Here is a 27,539-nt window from a genome sequence, read left to right on the forward strand (position 1 = left end):
CTCCGGGTGCTCCGGTTTCCTCCCACAGTCCAAAGATGTGCGGGTTAGGTGGATTGGCCATGCTAAATTGCCCGTAGTGTCCTAATAGTAAGGTTAAGGGGGGGAGTTGTTGGGTTACGGGTGTAGGGTGGATGCGTGGGTTTGAGTGGGGTGATCATTGCTCGGCACAACATCGAGGGCCGAAGGGCCTGTTCTGTGCTGTACTGTTCTATAGGAGTAGGCCATCTGGCCCCTCGAGCTTGCTCTGCCATTCAATGAGATGATGGTTGATCTTTTGTGGACTCGGCTCCACTTTCCGGCCTGAACTCCATAACCCTAAATCCCTTTATTCTTCAAAAAACTATCTATCTTTATCTTAAAAATATTTACTGCCTTGCTTCACTGGGCAAGGAATTCCATAGATTCACAACCCTTTGGGTGAAGAAGTTCCTCCTAAACTCAGTCCTAAATCTACTTCCCCTTATTTTGAGGATATGCCTCCTAGTTCTGCTTTCACACGCCAGTGGAAACAACCTGCCTGCATCTATCCTATCTATTCCCCTCATAATTTTATATGTTTCTATGAGATCCCCCCCCCCCCCCCCTCATCTTTCTAAATTCCAACAAGTACAGCCCCAGTCTACTCAACCTCTCCTCGTAATCCAACCCCTTCAGGTCTGGGATTAACCTAGTGAATCTCCTCTGCACATCCTCCAGTGCCAGTACGTCCTTTCTCGGGTAAGGAGACCAAAACTGAACACAATACTCCAGGTGTGGCCCCACTAACACCTTATACAATTGCAACATAACCTCTCCAGTCTTAAACTCCACCCCTCTAGCAATGAAGGACAAAATTCCATTTGCCGCCTTAATCACCTGTAAACCAACTTTCTGTGACTCGTGCACTAGCACACCCAGGTCTCTGCACAGCAGCATGCTTAAATATTTTATCATTTAAATAATAATCCCGTTTGCTGTTATTCCTACCAAAATGGATAACCTCACATTTGTCAACATTGTATTCCATCTGCCAGACCCTAGCCCATTCACTTAACCTATCCAAATCCCTCTGCAGACTTCCAGTATCCTCTGCACTTCTCGCTTTACCATTCATCTTAGTGTCATCTGCAAACTTGGACACATTTCCCTTGGTCCCCAACTCCAAATCATCTATGTAAATTGTGAACAATTGTGGGCCCAACACTGATCCCTGAGGGACACCACTAGCTACTGATTGCCAACCAGAGAAACACCCATTAATCCCCACTCTTTGCTTTTTATTAATTAACCAATCCTCTATCCATGCTGCTACTTTACCCTTAAAGCCACGCATTTTTATCTTGTGCAGCAACCTTTTGTGTGGCACCTTGTCAAAGGCTTTCTGGAAATCCAGATATACCACATCCATCGGCTCCCCGTTATCTACTGCACTGGTAATGTCCTCACAAAATTCCACTAAATTAGTTAGGCACGACCTGCCGTTTATGAACCCATGCTGCATTTGCCCAATGGGACACTCTCTCTATCCAGATGCTTCGCTATTTTTTCCTTGATGATAGATTCCAGCATCTTCCCTACTATTACCCACTCTCTGCCTACCTCCTTTTTTTTTAAACAGTGGTGTCACGTTTGCTAATTTCCAATCTGCTGGGACCACCCCAGAGTCTAGTGAATTTTGGTAAATTCTCACTAGTTTGCAATTTCCCTAGCCATCTCTTTTAGCACTCTGGGATGTGTTCCATCAGGGCCAGGAGACTTGTCTACCTTTAGCCCCATTAGCTTGCCCATCACTACCTCCTTAGTGATAACTATCCTCTCAAGGTCCTCGCCTGTCAAAGCCCAACCAAGTTGGGCAACCAACTGCTGATGGACTGCTAGCATCATACTGTTCCCCCAATTTGAGTTCCAATGGGATATTTGCCTTTATTTGAAAATGAATATGTTTACACCAATCCCAAAAATCTCTGATTGTCTTGTGTCATAGAATTATAGTTTTTACAGCACAAGTTGAGGTCATTTGGCTCATGTGTGCTAATTCTATGCAAAAGCCACTAGGGCCACTCTGTACCTTTTTATCATGTAGTTTTGTAAATGTTTCCTCCTTCAGATAATGATCCCAAGTCAGGGCGGCATGTGGCGCAGTGGTCAGCACTGGGACTGCGGCGCTGAGGACCCCGGTTCGAATTCCGGCCCAGGGTCACTGTCCCTGTGGAGTTTGCACATTCTACCCATGTCTGCGTGGATTTCACCCCCACAACCCAAAAGATGTGTAGGTTAGGTGGATTGGCCATGCTAAATTACCCCTTAATTGGAGAAAAAATAATTGGGTATTCTAGATTTAAAAGAAGAAGAAAAAAATAATGATCCAAGTCTTTTTTTTTAAGCCCGTATTGAATCTGCCTCCACCACACACACACACGCACACGGGCGTAATTCTACATTCTCATGACTTGGGTTTTCCTCACCGCTGTCACCTGTCCTCCAGCCCCTCCTGACCCAGTGCCTTATCATCATCATCCCACCCACCCCTCGGAGGTGGCTATATGCTCCTCCCCTTCACCTCCAGCACGTCACCCTGTTGCTGTGCCAGGTTGCGGAGGGCACAGCAGACAAAGCGGGTGACCTTCCGGGGGGGGGGGGGGGGGGAGGAAGAGGAGAGAGAGTGAGGAGAGTGCAATGCACCACTGCATTTCGAGGAGTCTGATGCACCGCTCAATGACAGCCCAGGTGGCCATGTGGGCCTCGTTATATCGGGTCTCCACATCGGTCTCCAGCCTCCGTATTGGCATCATTAGCCAGGTCCTCAGTGGGTACCCCTTATCCCCCAAGAGCCTACCGGCCATCCTGGGGTGGTCCTTGAAGAGCCCTGGGATGTCCGACTGACCCAGGATGTAGCTGTAGTGCGCACTCCTAGGGTAGCGTGCACAAACGTGTATGATCTTCATGTGGTGGTCGCACATGAGCTGGACGTTCAGGGAAGTGGAACCCCTTCCTGTTGATGAAGGGCACTCCCAGACGGCCTGGTGAACACAAGATGATATGCGTGCCATCTACTAACCCTTGGACCTGGGGCATTCCAGCATTGGAGGAGAAACTGCCACCCGAGCATCCTGTTGGGCCTGGTCCATGTCAGTTTATATAGTTCAGTGCCTGGACAAACAGCATCCGTGACCCCTCTGATGCACTTACGGACTGTAGCGTGAGTCCTCGTTCAAGTCCTGGAATGATCCTGAGGAGTAGAAGTTGAGGGCTCCAGTAACCTTGACGGCCACCGTGAGCAGGTATCCTCCTCCATGTGGTGCCAAGTCCGCAAGGACATGGCACAGTTACCGCTCTATCTCTTTTTGAGGCAGAGCCTCCTGCGGCACATGCTGTCCATCATTTGTTCGAAAGACCAACAATGCCTGTACGCCTTGAGCGGTCGCAGCCCCCCCCCCCCTCCGTTGGCCTGATGGGCGACTGGGTCGTCAGGGTGTGGGGCAGGGCACTGTACATGAACCCCTAGCCTTGAGCCGCTGACTACGCTGCTACCGGTGCCTGGCCTGCAAGCAGCACCACGAGGGCAGATTACGCGAGTTCAAGATATCCATTCCGTGTAAGATCTGTAAGGAACTGGAGAGGATGTGAGACAGACTACTAGCAGTGTCTTCCTCTCCAGACCCTCCATTTCCCTATTGCTTCCTGCCAGCCCTGCCCACGCACCCCCAGCCACAGTGGGTGCCCCTGCTCACCGGATCCCACCCTGTACTCCAGACACCCGCATCTGGACCAGGCGCTGGTCCACCCCGGTTCACACACCCACCATTTGGTTGCGATATGTCCCCAATGCTGGGGCCCAACCCCTGTATTCAGATGTGGCTGCTGCGTCCTTTACCTCCCGCAGTGTTCAGGAACATTGTCCCTGCATCATGGTCTGATTGGGATGCTAGGCAATAGCTCCCTCATGCTACATGGCACGCCTACCCATGGGATATCCCCCCACCCCACAACACCGCGGTAAGCTTCAGACTGAATTTACTTGTGTGATTCCTGTGATTAAAGCTTATATTTATATCATGCCTTTTTATTTGGGCACTCCACCGAATGCAAAAGCAAACACAAACCTTGTGATGAGAGAGATAATTAAAGTTTGTTCAAGGAAAAGTAAGTTTTTCATTGGGGACAGGGATGGGTGATGGGGGAAATACAGGCATGAAAATTTGTGCTGCTTTCCTGGCACCATCCTGCCTCTAAGCCATGGCTGGAATTCTCCAAAACGGGATTCTCAAAAAATGCGGCTAAGAGTTGACACTGGTGTCAATGGGCCTCTTGGCCCAGCGATTCCATGGCCCACAGGGGGCCAGCACGCCGCCAGAGTGCTCTGTGCTGCTTCAGCCGCCGATACGCGGCCCTGCGCCCTGCACTACTGGCCGCAGGTGAACCACGCCGGTGGCAACTCGGCCGGTTGACTGCGGAGAATCGCCATGGGGGCCTTTTTCAACGGCCCCCGACAGGCACCGCGTCGCACGCACGACTGCCGTCGATTCGCCGGAGGTTCAAGTCGGTGATTTTGGTGCGGAGGTTCAGAGAATCCCAGCCCATATATTTAGAAAGCCATAATTTGGAACTTGCGAGGGCTACCTGCCTCTTGATGGTAGTGAGCTATGTAAGGGTATTAAAGGTTACTTGAAGCCTTTTGTGAGAGACTGACTGGAATTTTCAGGTTGGCCTTTAATGCCCCGAAGCGTAGGGGGCATGGCTATTTTGTCTGGAAGAAGTTTCCCAGCAGCAGATGGGGGCGTGGACAGTAATCGAAGGAGGTTGAGCCTACCAGATGGTGGTGACGTTTGTTTGCTATATGCTATCTGTTTACTATTTCTTTCAGCACATCTGATAATGCAGTATTCCTTCAGCACTCCACAGGCATTGTGGGCTAGATTGTGCTCCAGATATTGAATCCTTATACTCTTGCTGTTGTATACTGCCCACAAAGTGATGTAAAGTAATGCATCTACGGGTCTGTCCAGCATTAGACAGAGCCATATGCACTGGCAAACATGGAGATGACTCCTAGTTTGAATTCTTAATTACAAAAGTACATTTGCCCTACTTTAGACTACAAAGACTTTATTAAGACTATATAATTGAATGATAACTAGCACCTTCACACTTTCCAATGTAACTGAACCCAGCTGACATGAGCAGCTTTTATTTGCAATGTATGTAACACATTAACATTTTGGTCTTTGGAAACCATATGCACCTACTGGTAGTACGCAGACATTTGAAATTTGGATAAATTGAAATAACTTGATTACAATTTGATTTTGTTCAATTTAATAGTGTGCATATTATTATGAAGAAGTATTTAATGAATGACTGACTGCTAATCCTGATCTCTTCCACAGGAGCATGATGTTGAAACTCCATTTGGTGTTATCCGCGTCGCGGTGCGTGGGACACCAAAAGGTAGTCGGCCAGTCATACTCACCTTTCACGACATTGGGATGAACTGTAAGTGGTAGTAGTGTAACAACAATTACTTCACCAAATTGACTGTTGCCAATCATGACAATCCTCGGAATGCTGCTTGTAGTTCCTTGGATAACAGCAGAGTTTGAGGGATGGCCATTTAAATATATTTTTCTAAGTTTTAGGTGTGCATGTTATTTATGGACAGCAAATCACATTGCTACCAAGCCAAATATTCTTTTTTTTTTTCCTGAATTTACTTTATTTAGTGACTTCTATACATTTTTAAGGCCTTTTCACATCTTTGACATTGATCTGCAAATAATCAAGTTGTTTATCAACTCTATCCAAAGATGTGGGGGTTAGGTGGATTGGCCATGCTAAATTGCCCGTAGTGTAAGGTTAATGGGGGGATTGTTGGGTTACGGGTATACGGGTTACGTGGGTTTAAGTAGGGTGATCATTGCTCGGCACAACATCGAGGGCCGAAGGGCCTGTTCTGTGCTGTACTGTTCTATGTTCTACATGAGATCAGTGTTCTCTCCTCTCCTTGTCTGTCTCGAAGAGAGCCCTTAAGTTGTGGTTCTAGCTGTGCACATTTTTTGTCTATTCAGAAACTATTTTAGAAGCCAAGATGCACTTTACAATAGTCAGAACTTCTAAGAAACCATGGCACAAACCTGACCTTTCTTCATTACAGATTGCCTGCCTCTGTGGAAATCCTGTTTGTATGCATTGATTTTATGTTTATGCATTGTCTATCTGGACTTCTATTCTGAATTAGTGTTACTCCACATGGAGTTGTGCTAAACTTTACGTATAAACTTAAAATAATATCAATTTGAAAATCAGTGAAACTAAATATCGGCTCTAGCATTTTTCCACAGAATACCAAGTTGCTAACATGTCTCATTTTTCACGTAATTGCACTGTCTAATATTTTATTGTACGTCTGTGTTTCTGTCTCAGTCTTGGTGTTGATTTTTACAGTGGGCTGGGAAGGGCAGCTATGAGTCTGTAGCAGGCGGCACATGAGCAAAGACTTTGGACGTGGAAATCCCTGCCAGTCTTTGTTAAAACATTGAAATAAAGCTTCCTGGCCAGGTTTGCTACCTGATTAGTGGGTGGGAGCAGGAATTTGGTTATAGGAGGCTGTACTGTCGGAATGGTTTCTGGCAGTAAGTGAGGAGGGTTGGACTAATTTGCCTTGCATCATCAGTTAGGAACAGGGGTGAGAGAAAGAGGCCAGTGTAAAATTAAGGCCTTGCTGCCTCTTGATTTATTTGTTTAGATTGGATAGGATATGCAGCATGTTGCTGGCAAGGCTAGCTGCTAGATGTGAATGGGTCACAAAAAGCATGTGCTTTATGGCATTTACAACTGCTTTACTCTAATCTGGGATTAATGTAACCCCCTTACAATCTTGTTTAGCCATTTGATTTTTATAGTATTTGTGTCTTTTCAAGCCAGCTGATTGGGCACTAAATATTTCTTTGAAATACAGAGGGGTTTTCTCCTGTGGTGTGAAATAAATGCAATTCTGCTAATTTTTAAAATATGATTCTCCATAATTTTTCAATATTTAATTTTTCCACTTTTTTGCTCGGACCAAACTAAAAGGGCCTATGGGCCTTGTTTTTACTTGAACAAATGTTTTTTAAAAAAGTAGTTAGTGGAATGTGAGCATTATTGGGGAAAGGCAGTGCTGGTACACACGAGGCCTCATGCGACGCCTCATCGGCCTGTTGGCCAGCCGGCTCTCCAACCTTTGCGGCTGCCACCTGCCCCTCTGCTGCCTGCTCCGCTGCTGCAGCTTCCTCCACCTCCTCGAGCAACTCCAGTTCGGACAGCCGCAGGACATTCCTCCATGCCTGCGGCGACTAGCAGGAAGGCCACCATTGCTGGTTGAATTCCAATATCCATTGTCTGCAGAGGATGAAAGGCCGACATATTACCCCAAATACTCCCATGACACCGAAAACTCCAGCAATTTTCTTCCTGATGGAGGTTTCCCATATGCACATTTTGCAATGTGTTTTCAGCAGCTACCTTTTCGCATTTTAACAATGCAACAACCTGAGCTTCGATCTCTTTTGTTTTGAATCACCCCCAACTCTATAATTGCTCTGCAGATGATTTCTACTCCCATCCACCTCGCCTGTTATGTCTGGAGCAAGAGCTTTTCTTCTAAATCTTCTTTAGCTACTTGTGCTTTGGGTTTTTAGAAGGAGGCATGAGTATAGGAGCACGGGTATTGTGCAGATCTTTGTAAAACACTCAATTGGTGGGAATTATATCACCAATTTGGATGGTTCCATCAAGTTTACACTAATAGTTGCTACAAAACAAAAGTTCGAATTTAAAAACTCTAGTAACTTCTGGGTAACTATTTGAAACACCGGCTCAATTGGGCAGCACGGTAGACTTGTGGATAGCACAATTGCTTCGCCGCTCCAGGGTCCCAGGTTCGATTCCGGCTTGGGTCACTGTCTGTGTGGAGTCTGCACATCCTCCCCGTGTGTACGTGGGTTTCCTCCGGGTGCTCCGGTTTCCTCCCACAGTCCAAAGATGCGCAAGTTAGGTGGATTGGACATGATAAATTGCCCTTAGTGTCCAAAATTGCCCTTAGTGTTGGGTGGGGTTACTGGGTTATGGGGATAGGGTGGAGGTGTTGACCTTGGGTAGGGTGCTCTTTCCAAGAGCCGGTGCAGACTCGATGGGCCGAATGGCCTCCTGCACTGTAAATTCTATGATATCTATGGGACTCCTTACACATTTGTGATTCCCATGGGACTCCGCCTCCCTGACTAGTCACTCCCAATAGGCCTGACTCAAATCCAGATGCGGGACTAACTCTCACCCTGGCCCTGCTGATAATCCAATGCCACTCCAAGGAAGAGACTGCCCTATGAGTTGACTGACTGCCAGATATAGACTTTATTGTGCTAACCTGAAAGGAAAAATAAATTATTCTAGTACTTAACCGAACTACAATAGTCCTCCTTTATAGAAATGGATTTAACAAATAAAAATATCCCCGAGTTCACTTAAGATTAGGAATGTTACATTGTAGATGCATTGCACTGTCTTGATTTATTTTTCTATCTGTTAACTGTAATAAATGGCAAATTATTTTGCAGCTTGTTGTTGACTTCCTCATTAGTGTAAAATTGCCCCTACCATCCATCAGCATTTTTTGCATTCATTTTAAGCATTTCCTACAAACATTTAAAGGGTTTCTCTCTCTTTTTTTTTCATAGACAAATCGTGCTTCAACGCTCTCTTCAATTCTGAAGACATGCAAGAAATTACACTTCATTTTGCTGTTTATCATATTAATGCACCTGGCCAGCAAGAGGGAGCTCCAACTTTTCCAAATGGGTAAGAATGACCATTCAAAACCAGTACCAAAGTGTACAAATGGTTTGTGGTTTCTGAATTTGTAACTTAGTGGTATAGAGGCAAGCAAAAGATAACTAGCTGTTTTTATTTGTTCATGGGATGTGGCTGTCACTGGCAAGCCTACGTTTAGAAGTGTTTTAATCTCCCCATGAAGGTGGCAGTGAACCTTGAACTATTGCAGTCCACGTATTGAGTGTGCACCCACATAGCACTGTTAGATACCTGGGTGAACACCAGACTCATCTGGTTTTATTCTTCGACCATTTTCATAACTATTTCATACTATTGAGTGACTTCTCAGTCATTTCAGAAAGAGTCGACCATGTTGCTATGGGTCTGGCATCACATGTAAGAGTGGCACATTTCCTGGACAGCATAGATGCACACTGGTTAGCACTGCTGCCTCATAGCACCGAGGTCGCAGATTCTATCCCGGCTCAGGGTCACTGTCCGTGTGGAGTTTGCACATTCTCCCCGTGTTTGTGTGGGTTTTGCCCCCAAAATCTAAAGATGTGCAGGGTAGGTGGATTGGCCATGCTAAATTGACCCTTAATTGGAAAAAATTGATTGGTTATTCTAAAAAAAAATTTTTTAAAGTGTAGCGCATTTCATTCCTTTTTCTAAAGGATATGACTTGATGTCTTTTATGACTGTCTCGTTGTAATGGTGTGATTTTCCTGTGTCTCCTTGTGGCAAATTGATATTTCTTGTGCCTATATTTCACTGCTCGTCGGAAATATGTAAATTGCCATGAAAACATCTTTAACAATATAAGTTACTTCAACCTTTAGCTTTTTTTCCTCCTCTCTCCTGCTTCTGAAGGTATTGCTTTCTTGTAGGAATGTAGCTTTCCCACATACACGTTTATCAAGTAAGCAAATTCCTAAATCACATTTCACAAATTAAGCCCGTCCTGTCCTCGCCCCACATTTACCATTTACGGAATGTGAAACCAAGTGGTGATGGATTGAACTGGAGACCCAATTTTTTAAAAGTTAAACTTTTATTTAGAACCACACATCAAACAAAACCTCCAAACACCTTGGTTTCCATCTGTTCCTGATTAATTAGAGAACAAGCAAATCCCCAATTATACCCACAGTCTGCATAAGTGCAATAACAACCCAAAATTAATAAGCATTGCAGTTTACATGTGCGAGTGCAGCGTGATATTTTTGAAGCTCCTTTCCTAGCCCAGGCTAGGGAGGCCATTTTTACTACATGACTGCTGCAATCACTTAGGCACCCTGGAGTTGAGCATGAGCCTCCTTCCCCCGGATGCCGAGCTCCCAGAGGAGGTCTGCTCGCCAGGGTCCCAGGTTCGAGTCCCGGCTTGGGTCACTGTCTGTGCAGAGTCTGCACGTTCTCCCCGTGTCTGCGTGGGTTTCCTCTGGGTGCTCCGGTTTCCTCACACAAGTCCAGAAAGACGTGCTGTTTTTTCTCCAATTAAGGGGCAATTTTGCATGGCCTATCCACCTAACCTGCACATCTTTTGGGTTGTGGGGGTACAACACAGTTTGAGAGACCAGTTGTGATTTGCGCTGTTCTACTATCACGCTGCCATGGATGGATAAGTTGATGGGTTGCAGAAATGATTTCGGCATAGAGGCCAATAATAATATGTTCATTTATTATATTGGTCTTGATGTTGAATGTTTGGAAACGTGCCCCATCAGGGGAACGAACAATCGCATCATGTGTTTACAAAGACGTGGCTTTGCACTTGTGATATCTTCCTCTCCTGCTGCCCAACCTGATCAGTAAAAACCTGGCCTGAGCTAGGGCTTCCAGTCTGAGAAGTTGCTCCATGTTTAAGCAAGTATTCCAATCTGAAGTTACTCACTTTTCAAGACTACAGACCCATAGGGTGTTTTTTTTTTTTTTCTCCCCACACCACAATATTGTAGTTGCCTGCCCAACCAAATGGGGAAGGTCACTGTCCTGAAAGGATTGACACTTATTTATTTGTATTTATAATCTTCATTGTCACAAGTAAGCTTATATTAACACTGCAAAGAGGTTACTGTGAAAAGCCCCTAGTCGCCACACTCCGGCGCCTGTTCGGGTACACAGAGGGATAATTCAGAATGCCAAATTACCTAACAGCAGGGTGGCATGTGGTGCAGTGGTTAGCACTGGGTCTACGCCGCTGAGGACCCGGGTTTGAATCTTGGCCCTGGGTCACTTTGCACATTCTCCCCATGTCTGCATGTGTTTCACCCCTACAACCCAAAAGCTGTGCAGGTTAGCTGGATTGGCCACACTAAAATGCCCCTTATTTGGAGAAAATTACCTAACAGCACATCTTTCTGGACTTGTGGGATGAAACCAGAGCACCCACACTAAACCCACGCAGACATGGGGAGAACGTGCAGACTCCGCACTGAAGTGACCCAAGCCGGGAATCGAACCAGGGACCCTGGTGCTGTGAAGCCATAGTGCTAACTACTATGCTACCATGCTGCCCACGACTTGATGTTAAAGCAAAATGTGAACACCCAGTGAGTGATTAACTGAATGAAAAACAAGATTTCTCTTTTTTTTTAATAAAAGTTTTTTTTTACACTTTGTGGGCCCACCACACACACACACGCCCATTCTATAAAATTCTTGAGCTCTCTGGAATTCACTTTAATTCTTCCTCCGTATTCCTGGTATTCTCCAATGTATAAGGTTTCATGGGTGTCCGATGAGCATTTGGACGAAGCAACTTTCCATGTCCCTTGGGACATCATCAGTGTGGACGACTACTCCGCTCAAGCACAGGCCTCATCTACCTACTTGCTTAGTGATTTAAAAATCAGGAACACCCATTTCCTAATGGTCCCTATGCTCTTTTGACGGACACCGACTTTCCCCCCCCCCAATCTGCTCCCATTGTTTCTCTACAGCTTCTGGCCTCCGCTGACTGCTCCTATGAACGAACACACAGATAAAACTCAAAACAAAAGCACCTTCTTGACTAGCTTATTCACATAGCAATATGACATAGTTTGGGATGTTCAAACAGAAATACAAAATAATTATCGTTTACCTCAAAATAACCCTTTGATCTGTGACCTGCATGAATCTGCAATTCTGGTTCCACCACAAGCTCGAAGATGCTCCATCTGTTGCTCCGGTTTTCTCACTTTCAACTTGACCTGTGTTGTTTTTTAATTGTAATTAGCCCAAGCTTGTTTGATTTGCATCTACATCAAGGTTATTTACCATTTTCAGTCGGATGTTTCCATTTATCTTGCATTTAAAAAAAGCCAACTCCTTAAGTTTTATATTTTGAAAAATAGGCCTTGTCACTTGCTGTGAATAACTGATTGATTTCAAAAGTGTTTTAGATAATAATCATAGTGTTGTTTTGAAAATTATTTGGAAAAATCTTTGCATCTGCCTGTAGATACCAGTACCCATCAATGGACCAAATGTCTGAGATGCTTCCAGCGATTATGAAGCAGTTTGGGTAAGGTTAAAAAATTTCAGTTTTCGTATTACAATAATTGATTTAGCAAGACTTCAACCTGTTCAATTTGTGTAATTGCGATTGCTAAATATTCTGTCACGAATTGTAGTATTTGTTTATATGTATCTCTGACAGCAAATCTAACAAACTGAGATCTAGGTGCTAAGACATTGGGGTGGCACGGTGGTTGCAAGCCATTCATTTGTTTCTCTTTGATATTGATTATACTAGGCTGTGATTACAGCTTTTGCACAACCACTGCTTCCTCTCGGCACCGAGGACCAGGGTTCGATCCTGGCCCCGGATCACTGTCTGTGTGGAGTTTCCACATTCTTCCTGTGTTTGCTTGGGTCTCACCCCCACAACCCAAAGATGTGCAGGACAGCTGGCTTGGCCATGCTAAATTGTCCCTTAATTGGAAAAATAAAAATCCACAGCTAAGACATTGGGCAAAATTCTCAATTCTCGCTGCCGATAGTGGAATTAATGATAAGGCTGAAAATTGAGCGGTTGTGAAGAAAAGGTGCTGATCTGTTTCTGATGCTCTGACCCCCACTGGCATCAGGATTGAGGTTCATGGTCCATGCCAGCAGGAGGAAAGAAATGGGCCATTGCATTCACTTAGCGGGGCCATGTGATTCCCTGATCCTCTGGGCCAGGAATCATGTGGACGAGAATCACTACAGGTTGTGACAAGCATGGCCCTGACACGGCGGACCTTGCAGTGGCCAAGTGAATAACTCATAATGGATGTTCCCTCACAAAGTCCAACTGAGGGCCACCCTCCACCAGAGGCTACTTAAATAAGGAGATTCCCACAGAGGCCCCTGAATAAGGAGAACCCCCTAGAAAAGAGACCCCTGTCTGGAAACGAGAGAGCTCCAGAGAGAGGCAGTGAAAAACTTTACTGCTTTAACACTAACCTGGGCAATACACATGCTGGCTCATCACTGGAAGCAGCATCTGTCAATTCCTGGAAAGTGAAAACCATTTAGCTGTGTTTAAACCCCCTTAGATGTTTGAGCTGCAAGCCATTCATTCGTTTCTCTTTGATATTGATTATACTAGGCTGTGATTGTCAGCTTTTGCACAAGCAGCTGTCCGAATTATTCCATTCATCTTCCTTCACTGTTGAGTAACTCTGAAGTGTTCCCAACGTTTAGAAACATCAAGTTTTGATTGGAAGGTCCAGGGCCACTTCATATATAATTAAGTGCTTTCCAATCCCCTCCCTTCATGCTTGAGTGATTATGAAGTGGTCAGCTGGAAATCGACAGCACTTAACTCTGTTTGAAGTGGTTCAGGTATGGTAACCCCATACACGGGGGGGGGGGGGGGGGGGCGGTTGGGGTTGGGGGGAGCAGCTGTGAGGTCTTTCTATTGGCCGCCTGCTCAAAATGGCAGCCCAATAGTGGGAACCCCTCTCCATGCATAGATTTAATTTGCGAGGGATTGGGAATTGCTTCCTCATTTAAATCAGGTGCAGTTACATTGGGCAGCAACAGTGAAAAGAGTAAAGGGATGGATAAAGGAACCGGAAGCCGAATAGGTAAGAAAGGAGGAGAGTGAGCAAATTTAAGGGGGAGCCAGACAAATTTTTAATAGGTAATGGGTTGAGGGGTTATGGAGAACTGGCAGGACAGTGGAATTGAGGCCAGGATGGGATCAGCCATACTTGCATTGAGGGTGTTTAAGCTAGGGAAGCTAAATTGCTTACTCCTGCTCCGAGGTCATGTGTTCTGGGGAGGAGATGCCCTGGCTGATTTCACAATCCAGCTCTTGGTCTGTAGCATTGTTGGTAGCAGATGAGGAACATATCAGCCATGATGGAATGGCGGAGCAGACTCGATGAGCCGAGTGGCCTAATTCTGCTCCTATATTTTATGAACTTCTAATTGTAACCGATGTATATAGTTCCTTATGTTCACTTTCATCTTTATTTTGTATAAAAAGAAAAACCCTTATAAAAACATCCTCTGAAAAAAAGATTCATGTCAGGGTGGTCAGTGGCTTGGAGGGGAACTTCCAGGTGGCTGTGTTCCCAAGTGTCATTTGCTCTTGTAGTGGTCGTGGGTTTGAAAGGCACTGCCTAAGGATCCTTGGTGAGTTTCTGCAGTGTATCTTGTAGATCATACCCACTGCTGCCACTGTCAGTGCAGGAAAGGATAATATTTATTATTGGGATGCCAATCAAGCAGGCTGCTTTGTCCTGGATGGTGCCAAGCTTCTTCAATACTGTTGGAGCTGCACTCATCCAGGCAAATGGAGAATATTCCATCACAGACTTGTGCCTTGTCAAGGACAAACCTTCAATGGAGGTCACGTCTTGGTTTTGAAAGGGACACCCCCCTTATGCACCATTGAAATCCATTCTTCTCAAATGGTGAGAAGCCAGTTCTCAGAGACCCTCTGTTAAATAGGTTTAGTATTGAATGAGTCTATATGTCCTGAACCATTCAGTCACCCATCAAATAGAACAGCCACTTTTCAGAGAAATATTTTTATTCCTACTTTATAAAACAATAGAATCTCAATCTCCTGTATAAATATTTGAATACTTTTTAAGGTTTCAGTTAATGTTTCTCTACGAAAAGCCATCCATGTAAGCAATTATACTTGCTGAAATCAATACAAAAGGATTTTCCTTATTATAATCATAGAATGATAGAATTTACAGTGCAGAAGGAGGCCATTTGGCCCATCGAGTCTGCACCGGCTCTTGGAAAGAGCACCCTACCCAAGGTCAACACCTCCACCCTATCCCCATAACCCAGTAACCCCACCCAACACTAAGGGCAATTTTGGATACTAAGGGCAATTTATCATGGCCAATCCACCTAACCTGCACATCTTTGGACTGTGGGAGGAAACCGGAGCACCCGGAGGAAACCCACGCACACACGGAGAGGATGTGCAGACTCCGCACAGTCAGTGACCCAAGCCGGAATCGAACCTGGGACCCTGGAGCTGTGGAGCAATTGTGCTATCCACAATGCTACCGTGCTGCCCATGGTTCTGATGTGCTCTCAAGTTGAGACTTTGTAAGCCAAAGTACTTTAGACCTCTTTGCCCCCGGATTGTATGATCGTTGCATCTCGCCTGCTCTGGTATAGATGGCTAAAATGATACGATTTTGTTTTTCAGTATAAAGAGCATTATTGGAATAGGAGTTGGAGCTGGTGCATATATCCTGACTAAATTTGCTGTAAGTCTGATGGTACCTTTTGTCCAGCAGGAGTGTATCCGATAAATTCATGCATGAGTAAGCTTGGAGGTCTGAATTTTAATGGGAATTGAACCAAGTTAACAGATCTCTAAAATTTGGCGGGCAGGACCAATTCCCATTTCCAACAATTCTTTTACCATTGGTTAAATGGTGCATCTTTGCCTGCTCATTGTGGCGGTGGATATTAAGGTCCTGCAAAGTTGGCCAATTTTTGTTAGGTGTGTTTCATTCATCTTGGAGTTGTGAGCCATGGAGGAACCCTAGTTTTGAGACAGGAAACAGAAGTTTAGGCAATCAACATTCCCTTTAGAAATATATCCCTCTTACCTTCCCAACCACAGGCAGTGAAAGTCCAATTGAGGAAATCTTTAATCCACTTGCACCTCTTAATCTTGTACAAATAAACTTGCAGGGATTGAAAAAACCTCCCTTCATATCAGCTTGCCATTCATAATGAGGCCATCTGTAAACGGATGTCTAGCTGTCTGCCTCAATCTACTTTTTGTTGATACAGTTGTCAAATCTTTGGAATAGAATATTCAATGTAATTTTATTTGGACAAGATTTCGAGAAGTAATAATTTTGAAAGTAATGTTCAATGGCTATTTGGTAAATCTTTGAAAAAGCAGTCAAGTGATATATGGCTCATTTTGTTGCACACTTAGTGCATACTGGGTGAGGGAGTAGGATTGGTGGAAGTAGTGGTGGTTGAGGGTGGATAGAGCCTGATAACCATGAATAGATGTCCCAGTAAAACAGGTGGGCTTTACCTGTCTCCAGCTTGTGCCCACCTTCCTGACGAAAATAGGCTGGACAGACTCTGGGTTGGAGACTGATCACTGGTTCAGGAAAATCTGGTCCATAATCTTAGATTTAATTTGCCATACTGATTGAGTGTACTAATTTAAGCACTTTATTTGACTTTTTGTTCTCCAGTTGACTTTTCCTGATCTCGTTGAGGGATTATGCCTCATTAATATTAATTGCTGCGCTGAAGGATGGATGGACTGGGCAGCAACCAAGGTAATGCAATGCTGGAGCAATTAGATTAATTAAGACATCAAGTGATCCAGCAATAAATATAATTTTTTGAAAAAGCTTGTTCTGACTTCTGATGGCGGCTATGAAGGAGTAAGTCGCACGTTTGGTGGCTCCCGCTCGGGTTGGAATTTTGCACCTTTTCCCCCGATTATCTACCGGACTTGAATTGTAAAACTGATGACAGAGGCAATTGTGTATTGAATTCCTACATCGGTGCATGGAGAGAAGGATTAGAAGTGCTTGTAAAGGCAGAAACAGAAAGACAGAGAAGGCTTGGGCTGAAGTTGGAGTTGGAGACAGCATTGCAGAGGTACCGGACCTCTGGTTTGTCGACCAGCGGTCAACGGAGCAGCTGATGCAAGTTATTCAGGAGGGTTTTGCTAAGCAGAAACAGGACTGCTTGGACCTGATAAACGTCAATTGAGTGGCTAGAGCTTAGATTGGACACCCAAGATCGGGCGATCCAAAAGGTGGAGTTGGAGGTGGGGATGCTGAGAGACCAGCAGAAGAAGCTCCTGGAGAAGTTGGAGGACCTAGACAATAGGTCCCGCCAGCAGAACATGAGAATCATTGGGCTCCCGGAGGGGTCTGAAGGAGCGGACACTGGGGCATACATCGCAGATATGTTTGAGAAGCTGCTGGGGGATGGGGCATTCCTCCGACTCTTGGAGGTGGACAGGGCTCACAGAGCACTCGCGAGGAAGCTGCGAATGGGAGCCCCCCCCCCCCCGAGGGCAATGTGGTGAGATTCCACAGGTACCTGGATAAGGAGCGCATTCTACAGTGGGCCAAGCAGACCTGAAGCTGTAAGGGGGATAACAGTATCCTGCGGGTTTACCAAGACTTGAGTGTGGAGGTGGCCAGGGGAAGAGCAGGCTTCAACCAGATTAGGTCGATCTGGTTTAAGAAAAAGGTGAAGTTCGGACTGTTGTATCCGGCCCGTCTTTGGGTCACGCACGAGGAACTGCACTTTTATTTTGAGTCGCCTGAGGACGTGCTGGATTTCATGAAAAGGAAAGGACTGTTGGTGGACTGAGAACTTTTGAACTTCGCTGCAATGTTCATGTTTCTTTTTAAGGTTTTTCTGTTCTTTTTAAAAGAAAAGTTTCTTTTTTTTCGTTTTGTAGAAGCTATTTAAAATGCCTTTTGCATTGATTTGGGACGAGCGGTAGAGCTGAGTGAGTTAAGGTTTTCATTTGCACTGTTTGGGGATGGAGGTGTGCTTGTTTAGATCTTGGTGTTTTTCTGTTGGGCAATTGTATGGGGATTGTTTGATGTTGGAGTATGTTTGCATGAGTGGGGGGGAAACAATAGGTGGAAGACTCTCCGGCGCCAGGGATGGGGACCACCAAGCTAGCTGGGCAGGCTAGCTCACATAAACACAGTGGGGGATGTGCATACATTCGGTTTATTGGAGGGTTTGGGTTACAGAGCATTGGTACTGGGGGTGGTGGGGGAGGTAAATGTTCTGCTGACGAGGGAGGGTCTTGGGCTAAGGGACAGAGAGGAGGTTGAGGTGGAGGCTGCCGGGGGGCGGACCGGTGGAGGCGCGGAGCATGGGCTGGAGGTGGGCCCAAAAAAGGGGATGGCTGATCGGCGAACTGTGGGGGGGGGGGGGGGGGGGGGGGCGTGGGCAGGCAATGAGCCCCCCAACAAGGCTGATCACCTGGAATATTTGAGGGTTAAATGGGCCGGTCAAGAGGGCACGTGTGTTCGTGCATCTTAGGGGGCTGAAGGGGTACATTGTAATGTTGCAGGAGGTGCTGACCAGATTAGATTGAGGAAAGGCTGGGTCAGTCAGGTCTTTCACTCTGGACTGGATTCAAAGACTAGAGGGGTCACGATCCTGATCAATAAGCGGTGGTGTTTGAGCCAGGTGGAATAGTCTCAGATGTGGGAGGTCGGTACATTATGGTCAGTGGGAAACTGGAGAGGGTGCAGGTGGTATTAGTAAATGTGTATGCGCCAAATTGGGATGATGTGGAGTTTATAAAGAGGATGGTGCTGAAGATACCGGACCTGGACTCGCACAGGTTGGTCATGGGAGGGGACTTCAATGCAGTTATTGACCCTGGCTTGGAGCGGTAAAAATCAGGCAGGGTGCCAGCAGTGGCAAAGGAACTAAAAGGGTTCATGGAGCAGATGGTGAGAGGGGTAGATCCATGGAGATTCAGCAGGGGTGAATAAGGCGTTTAGGGATTTCTACAGTAGGCAGCATAGGTCGTAACCCCCCATGGGGCCGGAGGGGATGGGGCACTTCTTGGAGGAGCTGAATTTCCCAAAGGTGGACGGGGAGCTGGTAGAAGGGCTAAGGGCGCCAATCGGGTTGGAAGAGACGGTGGAGGGTCTGAAGGCCATGCAGTCTGGTAAAGCCCAGGGGCCGGACGGGTACCCAATGGAGTTTTGTAAAAAGTTCCCTGGGATATTGGGGCCGGTGTTGATGAGGATGTTCAGTGAGGCAAAGGAAAGAGGGGTGAGGACATTGTCACAGGCCACAATTTTGCTGATTTTGAAGCGGGACCAGAACCCGGAGCTACAGGCCGATATCCCTGTTGAATGTGGATGCTAAATTGCTGGCCAAAATTTTGTCCTGTTTCCAGAGGATGGATAGGAGAAGGGAGCGTCTCTGTCATTTACAAGGAACCTATAGTGTCAGTGGAGACGCAGACCAAGGAGCTGAAGCGCAAGTGGGAGGAGAGATGGAGGATGGTCTATGGGCGGACGCGTTGAGTGGAGTAAACGCGTCCGCAACATGTGCCAGGCTCAGCCTGATACAATTCAATGTCGTTCATCGGGCTCACATGACAGTGGCCCAGACGAGCAGATTCTTTGGGGTGGAAGGCAGGTGTGCAAAATGTGCGGGAGGACCAGCGAACCATGTCATATGTTCTGGACATGTCTGAAGTTTCTGGGATTTTGGCAGGGGTTTGCAGATGTCATGTCCACTGTGTTAAAAACAAGGGTGGCGCTGAGTCCAGAGATGGCGATTTTCGGGGTGTCGGAAGAGCCAGGAATCCAGGAGGAGAAAGAGGCAGACGTTCTGGCCTTTGCTTCCCTGGTAGCCTGGAGACGGATACTATTAGCTTGGAGGGACTCAAAGCCCCCGAAGTCGGAGACCTGGCTATCAGACATGGCTAGCTTGCTCTGTTTGGAGAAAATCAAGTTCGCCTTGAGAGTGTCACTGTTAGGGTTCGCCCGGAAGTGGCAACTGTTCGTCAACTTCTTCGCGGAAAATTAATCGGCAGCAGAAGTGGGGGGGGTTGGTTTAGCTTAGAGTAGGGGGTTAATAAAGGTGGGATCTGTAAGGGAGGGTGACGGCTTTTGCACTATGTGTATAGTTTCATGTACATTGTTTATTTTGGTGTTGTTGCAATACCAAAAATACCTCTAAAACAGGGGTGGGCAAACTTTTCCGTGCAAGGGCCACATTCAGAAATTCACAATTTTAAAGGGCCGCATAGTATATTAAGTAAAATAATTAATATTTTAAATAGCCAAAATAAAAGGTCTTTAAAGAAAAAAAAGCACATTTATTTGAAAAACAAAGTAACTCAGTAAGTAACAGAACAATGTCAATGAGAATGATGCATCTGACTGCAGTCATTTACCAGTTTGTTGAAATCAGGTGTCAAGTTGCTTGTGCTGATCCTTAACACTGACAGAAGCACAGCCTAGCCGAGTCAACGATAAAAATGCGCGTAGTGGGGTGGATGAGTGGGGCTGCCTTATTGGTCGGTTTAGTTGGGTGTGCGACCAATAGGAGTCCAGGTTACAAACAATAATAAGGCTTATTGTTTGTAACCTGGACTCCTATTGGTCGCACACCCAACTAAACCGACCAATGAGACAGCCCCACTCATCCACCCCACTACGCGCGTTTTTATGCGGCCCGCCAATGAGGTGCCCGGAATCATAACTGGCATTTTTGAAAAGCCGCCGGGGAAAAGCCGCTGAAGTAAATGCGCTTATTTAATAAGCGCATTTACTTCAGCGGCTTTTCCCCGGCGGCTTTTCAAAAATGCCAGTTATGATTCCGGGCACCTCATTGGCGGGCCGCATAAAAACCTTTGTCGGGCCGTAGTTTGCCCACCGCTGCTCTAAAATGTTTATTAAGAAAAAGCTTGTTCTGCTGATGTGTTGCGGTATCCCTGGTTTATTTTTATTATATTGATAAAATATATCTGGGAGAATATTACACTTTCACCATAAACACAATTATCATAAAATGATTTTCATGTAGTTCTGCATATTTGTACATTTTCAGTGTAACTGTCATCTTTGTTTAGTTGCCCTCTTAAGGATTGAGGTAGGTCAGGCAGTCATTCAAATAAAGACCTATACAGGTGTTATCCTACCTTGCAGTGTCACCTAGTTTTAATAAAGATTCTTGTGGTGCTTGAATCAGGGTTTTTGGGGTTAGTATCCTCCTTTTGCACCCACCCCAGAAAGAATATACTTTGCTGGGCCAATTTTGTATTCTATGAAGAAGTGGGTGTAATAAAAAATACATCTTCTGGATACTTGTTTCTCCTCCTCATTCTTTTGCCTGGGTGGTTGCTGACACTTGCAGAAGAAACCGGTTCTTCCTAGCAAAATCTATTATAATTTCAAATATTTTTAAAATCTCACCATACCCTTTTCTCTGAAGAACACTCTCAACTCATCCTCAAAATTAAAATTCCTAATCTTTGGTATAATTGCAATTAATCTCATCTGTCCTTTTTCCAAGGCTTAGCATTTTTCTTTCTAGTGTAGTGCCCACAATTGGTCACAATAATGTAGTTGCAGCCTAATCATTGATACCCGTAAAGGTTTAACATAAATTCCAAAAATTGTGGATCCTGTATGCCCTTCCTGCCATCTTCTCAGAATTTTGATTGATATTTATTGTCACGTACCGAATTAGTGAAAAGTATTTTTCTGCAGCCAAGGGAACGTACACAGTACGTATATAGTAGACAAAAGAATAATCAACAGAGTACATTGACAATGGTACATCAACAAATAGCGATTGGTTACAGTGCAGAACAAGGGCCAAACAAGAGCAGCATAGGGCGTCGTGAATACTGTTCTTACAGGGAGACGGATCAGTCCAAGAGAGAATCGTTGAGTTTAGTAGCTGTGGTGAAGAAGCTATTCATATCTGGATGTGCGGGTCTTCAGACTTCTGTATCTTCTGCCTGATGGAAGGGTGTGGAAGAGGGCAAAGCCTAGGTGCGAGGGGTCTCTCTTTGTATTGAACTCCTTTCACAATAAATAATCTCTCATCTGCAGTAAATCTCATTTGCTTTGTATCTGTGTCCTCCTGAAGACGACTTCTTCTCGCCATTGTTACATAACATCACTTGATACTGATGGTTAATTTTTCTGAGGAGAAAAATGGGTGTGCTGTGTATTGAGGATTGTTACTGACATTTAAAAAAAAAAAAAAAAAAAATGTTTCCTCCTAGATTACTGGTTGGACTTCTAACTTGACAGATGTTGTGATCTCTCATCTGTTTGGAAAGGTGAGTTCCTTATTTTACATATCTCTTCATACGGGAAATGTGGTTAGAATATTTTTCCACAACAAAGAATAGTGCTGATTTAATTTGGTTCAATTTTCACCACTAAATAAGCTAAAGTATAAGTTGTGTCTCCCTGGGTATCCTCAACATTGTCTTTGGACATCTCATGACATTTGATATGAAAGAGGGAATCGGTTGATTATCATTCTTGAAACAAATTCCCTTCTACCCTTGAGTTGATTTTACCTAATCTTGTTTCAACAAACCTCGGGTTGGAAGGGTACAGAATGTGCACTGGATAGGAATCTTGAATGTTCATGATGGGGTCAATCTTACGACCTCTAACAGAGTCTTGCGGAATGTAGCTACCAGATTGATTTACATGAGACAGCACGGTGGCACAGTGGCTTCCGTTGCTGCCTCACAGCTCCAGGGATCTGGTTCAATTCCAGACTCTGGTGACTGTCTTTGTGGACTTTGCACTTTCTCCCTGTGTCTGTGTTGGTTTCCCTCGGGTGCTCCGATTTCCTCCCACAGTCCAAGGCAGGTTAGGTGGATTGACCATGCTAAAATTGTGCCTAAGTGTCCAAAAGGTTAAGTGTCCAAAAGGTTATGTGGGGTTACTGGGTTACAGGGATAGGGTGGAGGTGTGGGCTTAAGTAGGGTGCTCTTTCCAAGGGCCAAATGGCCTCCTCACTGTAAATTCTATGAAGCTATGAGGACATAGCTAGCTTTACCTCATTCTCATCCCTATTGAAGACATTGTAATTTACTCTTGCATTGGTCAGAATTACTGGCGACCAGTCATGTCTTCACTGTCATGTGCTTCATTGTTTAGTACATCTCGTACTGCCACCATGGAAAATCTCTGGCAGCCCAAAACTAAGATTCTGTGAGGCACTGCAGCATCAAAATTGTGTATCACCTCAGTCTGTGGTCTTGGGGCATGAGTACTAAAACCAACAGTGCTTCAATGGGGAGTGTAAAAAGGTATCTCGTGTCAGAAGCAACAACTGGCTTGCCTTGGAATAATTATGCTATAATGCAGGGCTACCTGCATGTGTAGCCAAGAGCATTCTGTAACCAGTGGACAAGAGCATAACTCTAGTTCGACACGTCTTGTCAAGAATGATGGTGAGAAATTGGGCAACTAACCGGAAGAGGCTCAATTAGCATCTTAATATAAGAACGCAGACTAAAGCATCTTTCGGAGATGCTGAATGGACAAACCAACTGGGAATGAATTGTTGGAAGGAATTTTCAAGTGAAACCTACATTCTAACGGCCAATTCAGATTCTAACTGGTACCACTCTACTTTGGACCCCATCATGCTGTTGATCCAGGTATGGATATAAGAACTGAATGCTAAAAGATAAATGGGTAGCTGCCCCTAAGAGCCATATAACAACTAAAGTTAATAAGGTTAGTTAAAAGGGAAATTCTTCCAACAGCACCATAAAGCAACTCATGTCCACTTACAAAGGAACCTCCGTAACATGCACACTCTGTTGACGAAAAGTTGCAAGATGCAATTTTTCATGTAATGACCATCTCCAACATCCTTCTCACCAGTAACCCCCCAACATATACACACACACACACACACACAATTAGTCAACATTTTGGGGCATACCTATTGCATAGAAGCTTAACTTGTAGCCAGTGTTGAAATGGCCGATCCAAGTGTAAGCCAAATGCTGAGTACTTCAAAGTATGGCCACCCTGATATCTTTATGATCTTCTCTAACAGCAAGTCAAAGTGCATCATGGAACATAAGAACTAGGAGCAGGAGTAGGCCATCTGGCCCCTCGAGCCTGCTCCGCCATTCAATTAGATCATGGCTGATCTTTTGTGGACTCAGCTCCACTTTCCGGCCCGAACACCATAACCCTTAATCCCTTTATTCTTCAAAAAACTATCTATCTTTACCTTAAAAACATGTAATGAAGGAGCCTCAACTGCTTCACTGGGCAAGGAATTCCATAGATTCACAACCCTTTGGGTGAAGAAGTTCCTCCTAAACTCAGTCCTAAATCTACTTCCCCTTATTTTGAGGCTATGTCCCCTAGTTCTGCTGTCACCCGCCAGTGGAAACAACCTGCCCGCATCTATCCTATCTATTCCCTTCATAATTTTAAATGTTTATATAAGATCCCCCCCTCATCCTTCTAAATTCCAACGAGTACAGTCCCAGTCTACTCAACCTCTCCTCATAATCCAATCCCTTCAGCTCTGGGATTAACCTAGTGAATCTCTTCTGCACACCCTCCAGCGCCAGTACGTCCTTTCTCAAGTAAGGAGACCAAAACTGAACACAATACTCCAGGTGTGGCCGCACTAACACCTTATACAATTGCAACATAACCTCCCTAGTCTTAAACTCCATCCCTCTAGCAATGAAGGACAAAATTCCATTTGCCTTCTTAATCACCTGTTGCACTTGTAAACCAACCTTCTGTGACTCATGCACTAGCACACCCAAGTCTCTCTGAACAGCGGCATGCTTTAATATTTTATTGTTTAAATAATAATCCCGTTTGCTGTTATTCCTACCAAAATGGATAACCTCACATTTGTCAACATTGTATTCCATCTGCCAGACCTGAGCCCATTCACTTAACCTATCCAAATCCCTCTGCAGACTTCCAGTATCCTCTGCACGTTTCGCTTTACCACTCATCTTAGTGTCATCTGCAAACTTGGACACATTGCCCTTGGTCCCCAACTCCAAATCATCTATGTAAATTGTGAACAATTGTGGGCCCAACACGGATCCCTGAGGGACACCACTAGCTACTGATTGCCAACCAGAGAAACACCCATTTATCCCAACTCTTTGCTTTCTATTAATTAACCAATCCTCTATCCATGCTACTACTTTACCCTTAATGCCATGCATCTTTATCTTATGCAGCAACCTTTTGTGTGGCACCTTGTCAAAGGCTTTCTGGAAATCCAGATATACCACATCCATCGGCTCCCCGTTATCTACTGCACTGGTAATGTCCTCAAAAAATTCCACTAAATTAGTTAGGCATGACCTGCCTTTTACGAACCCATGCTGCGTCTGCCCAATGGGACAATTTCTATCCAGATGCCTCGCTATTTCTTCCTCGATGATAGATTCCAGCATCTTCCCTATTACCGAAGTTAAGCTCACTGGCCTATAATTTCCTGCTTTCTGCCTACCTCCTTTTTTAAACAGTGGCGTCACATTTGCTAATTTCCAATCCACCGGGACCACCCCAGAGTCTAGTGAATTTCGGTAAATTATCACTAGTGCATCTGCAATTTCCCTAACCATCTCTTTTAGCACTCTGGGATGCATTCCATCAGGGCCAGGAGACTTGTCTACCTTTAGCCCCATTAGCTTGCCCATCACTCCCTCCTTAGTGATAACAATCCTCTCAAGGTCCTCACCTGTCATAACCTCATTTTTATCAGTCGCTGGCATGTTATTTGTGTCTTCCACTGTGAAGACCGACCCAAAAAACCTGTTCAGTTCCTCAGCCATTTCCTCATTTCCCATTATTAAAACTCCCTTCTCATCCTCTAAAGGACCAATATTTACCTTAGCCACTCTTTTTTGTCTTATATATTTGTAAAAACTTTTACTGTCTGTTTTTATATTCTGAGCAAGTTTACACTCATACTCTATCTTACTCTTCTTTATAGCTTTTTTAGTAGCTTTCTGTTGCCCCCTAAAGATTTCCCAGTCCTCTAATCTCCCAGCAATCTTTGCCACTTTATATGCTTTTTCCTTCAATTTGATACTCTCCCTTATTTCCTTAGATATCCACGGTCGATTTTCCCTCTTTCTTCCGTCCTTCCTTTTTGTTGGTATAAACCTTTGCTGAGCACTGAAAAATCGCTTGGAAGGTTCTCCACTGTTCCTCAACTGTTCCACCATAAAGTCTTAGCTCCCAGTCTACCTTAGCTAGTTCTTCTCTCATCCCGCTTAACGCTTAACCATTCGCTTCGACGGGTGCACCACAGCCACACTGAGATTAACATGTAGGATAGAGTATTCCGCATAATTGGCACCCCTGAAATTCCATCTCCAACCCCCATCATTGGAGTGTATATCACCAACAGGTTGCCAATCCTGTGACTCTCCAGTTCTCCTGTTGCTTCCATGTGACTTCTGCCACTGAGTAGATTAGATTACGAGCAACAATGTTGTGCAAATAACATTAGATTTCATGCGAATCGCATCAAATTTCACAGTAGCATAAATAACCCTTGGGCGTCTTTTGAATTTCTGTCATTTGCCGACACAATATCTTATCTGTTCCCATGATGGTTTTACTGAAGAAATAGCATCATGAAGTGGAAGCATTTGAAGAAGGGCCACCACCATCACCTTTTGGGGGGGTGTGGGTGGAGTGGAACTAGCGATACTTCACTCAATAAATGTGACTTTGCAGCGTCATACATATCCAAAGAACATTTAAAAACGATAGTTCCCATGCCATTGATATAAAAATAGGTTTGAATGTTATGAACAAATCTGGATAATTGTGATGAGTAAACCCAGGAAATGTAGCCAAGATTATTATAAATCTACAGTTGATACAAAAAAGCAAAGTACTATGGATGCTGGAAATGCTCAGCAAGTCTGACAGCATCTGTGGAGGTATTGCCTCTGTTTCTCCCTCCACTGTTGCTGCCAGACTGGAGCATTTCTAGCATTTCTTGTTTTCACTGTACATTTGTATTGTGTTTGGGATTATATATTGCATATAATAATGTGGTTGGTCTTTTGTGGGAGGTAAAGTCTTGTCACTCCTTGGCCCACAGCCACTTTTTGTCTCCCCTAAATCGACAGTTAAACTACTTCCTGTACTTTGTGTTATGTTGTAATTAACAGTTTTAATATGTTTGCAATCTATTTTAGGATGAAATGCATTCTAATCCTGATTTGATCCAGTTGTACCGCTCTTACATTACTTCTGATATTAATCACAACAATCTGCAGCTATTTGTTGATTCGTACAACAGGTAAAGTACTACTGGATCAGTTTTAATTTTCTTCTTAAATAATGAATAATTATGATTTGGGTAAAGACACCATATTGTATAGCCACACGTTAGAAATTTCCAAGCTCAATTGCAGAATGCGCTGGTTCCTCAAGGCAGCTAGTTGTGATACAACCAAATCAAACACAGCACCACCTTTCCCATCCAGGCCCCTGCACCATCCTGACTTGGGAACTATATTGCCATTGCTTCACTGTGGCTGGGCAATAACTTGTGGAGTGCCATAGGGATCCGTGCTGGGGCCGTAAATATAATTAGGTACAATCTTGCAATTTGTATCAATGACTTGTGTGCTGCGAAATGTTTCGAGTGACAAGTAGGAAGTTGTGAAAGGACATAAGGAGGCTACAAAGGGATAGAGAAAGGTTAAGTGAGTGGGCAAAATTTTAATTTGGCAGATGGTGGAAAATGTGAACTTTGACTGGAAGAATAGA

The 27,539-nt window shown here is 44.7% G+C and overlaps 1 protein-coding gene across 9 annotated transcripts in view; it reads left to right on the forward strand.

Moving 5' to 3' along the window:
• The window catches only part of LOC119972309 (protein NDRG1-like), a 98,920-nt gene that overhangs the window by 32,959 nt on the left and 38,422 nt on the right, over nt 1-27,539 (forward strand). For all 9 annotated transcript variants that reach the window (XM_038808806.1, XM_038808812.1, XM_038808805.1 and 6 more), the window contains 7 exons: nt 5,367-5,472; nt 8,691-8,811; nt 12,227-12,289; nt 15,434-15,494; nt 16,452-16,538; nt 22,007-22,063; nt 26,963-27,066. In XM_038808806.1, coding sequence (XP_038664734.1) covers nt 5,367-5,472; nt 8,691-8,811; nt 12,227-12,289; nt 15,434-15,494; nt 16,452-16,538; nt 22,007-22,063; nt 26,963-27,066 — 599 coding nt within the window. The remainder of the gene's footprint in view (nt 1-5,366; nt 5,473-8,690; nt 8,812-12,226; nt 12,290-15,433; nt 15,495-16,451; nt 16,539-22,006; nt 22,064-26,962; nt 27,067-27,539) is intronic.

Source organism: Scyliorhinus canicula, chromosome 10 (assembly GCF_902713615.1).
Source record: "Scyliorhinus canicula chromosome 10, sScyCan1.1, whole genome shotgun sequence".
Taxonomy (NCBI): domain Eukaryota; kingdom Metazoa; phylum Chordata; class Chondrichthyes; order Carcharhiniformes; family Scyliorhinidae; genus Scyliorhinus; species Scyliorhinus canicula.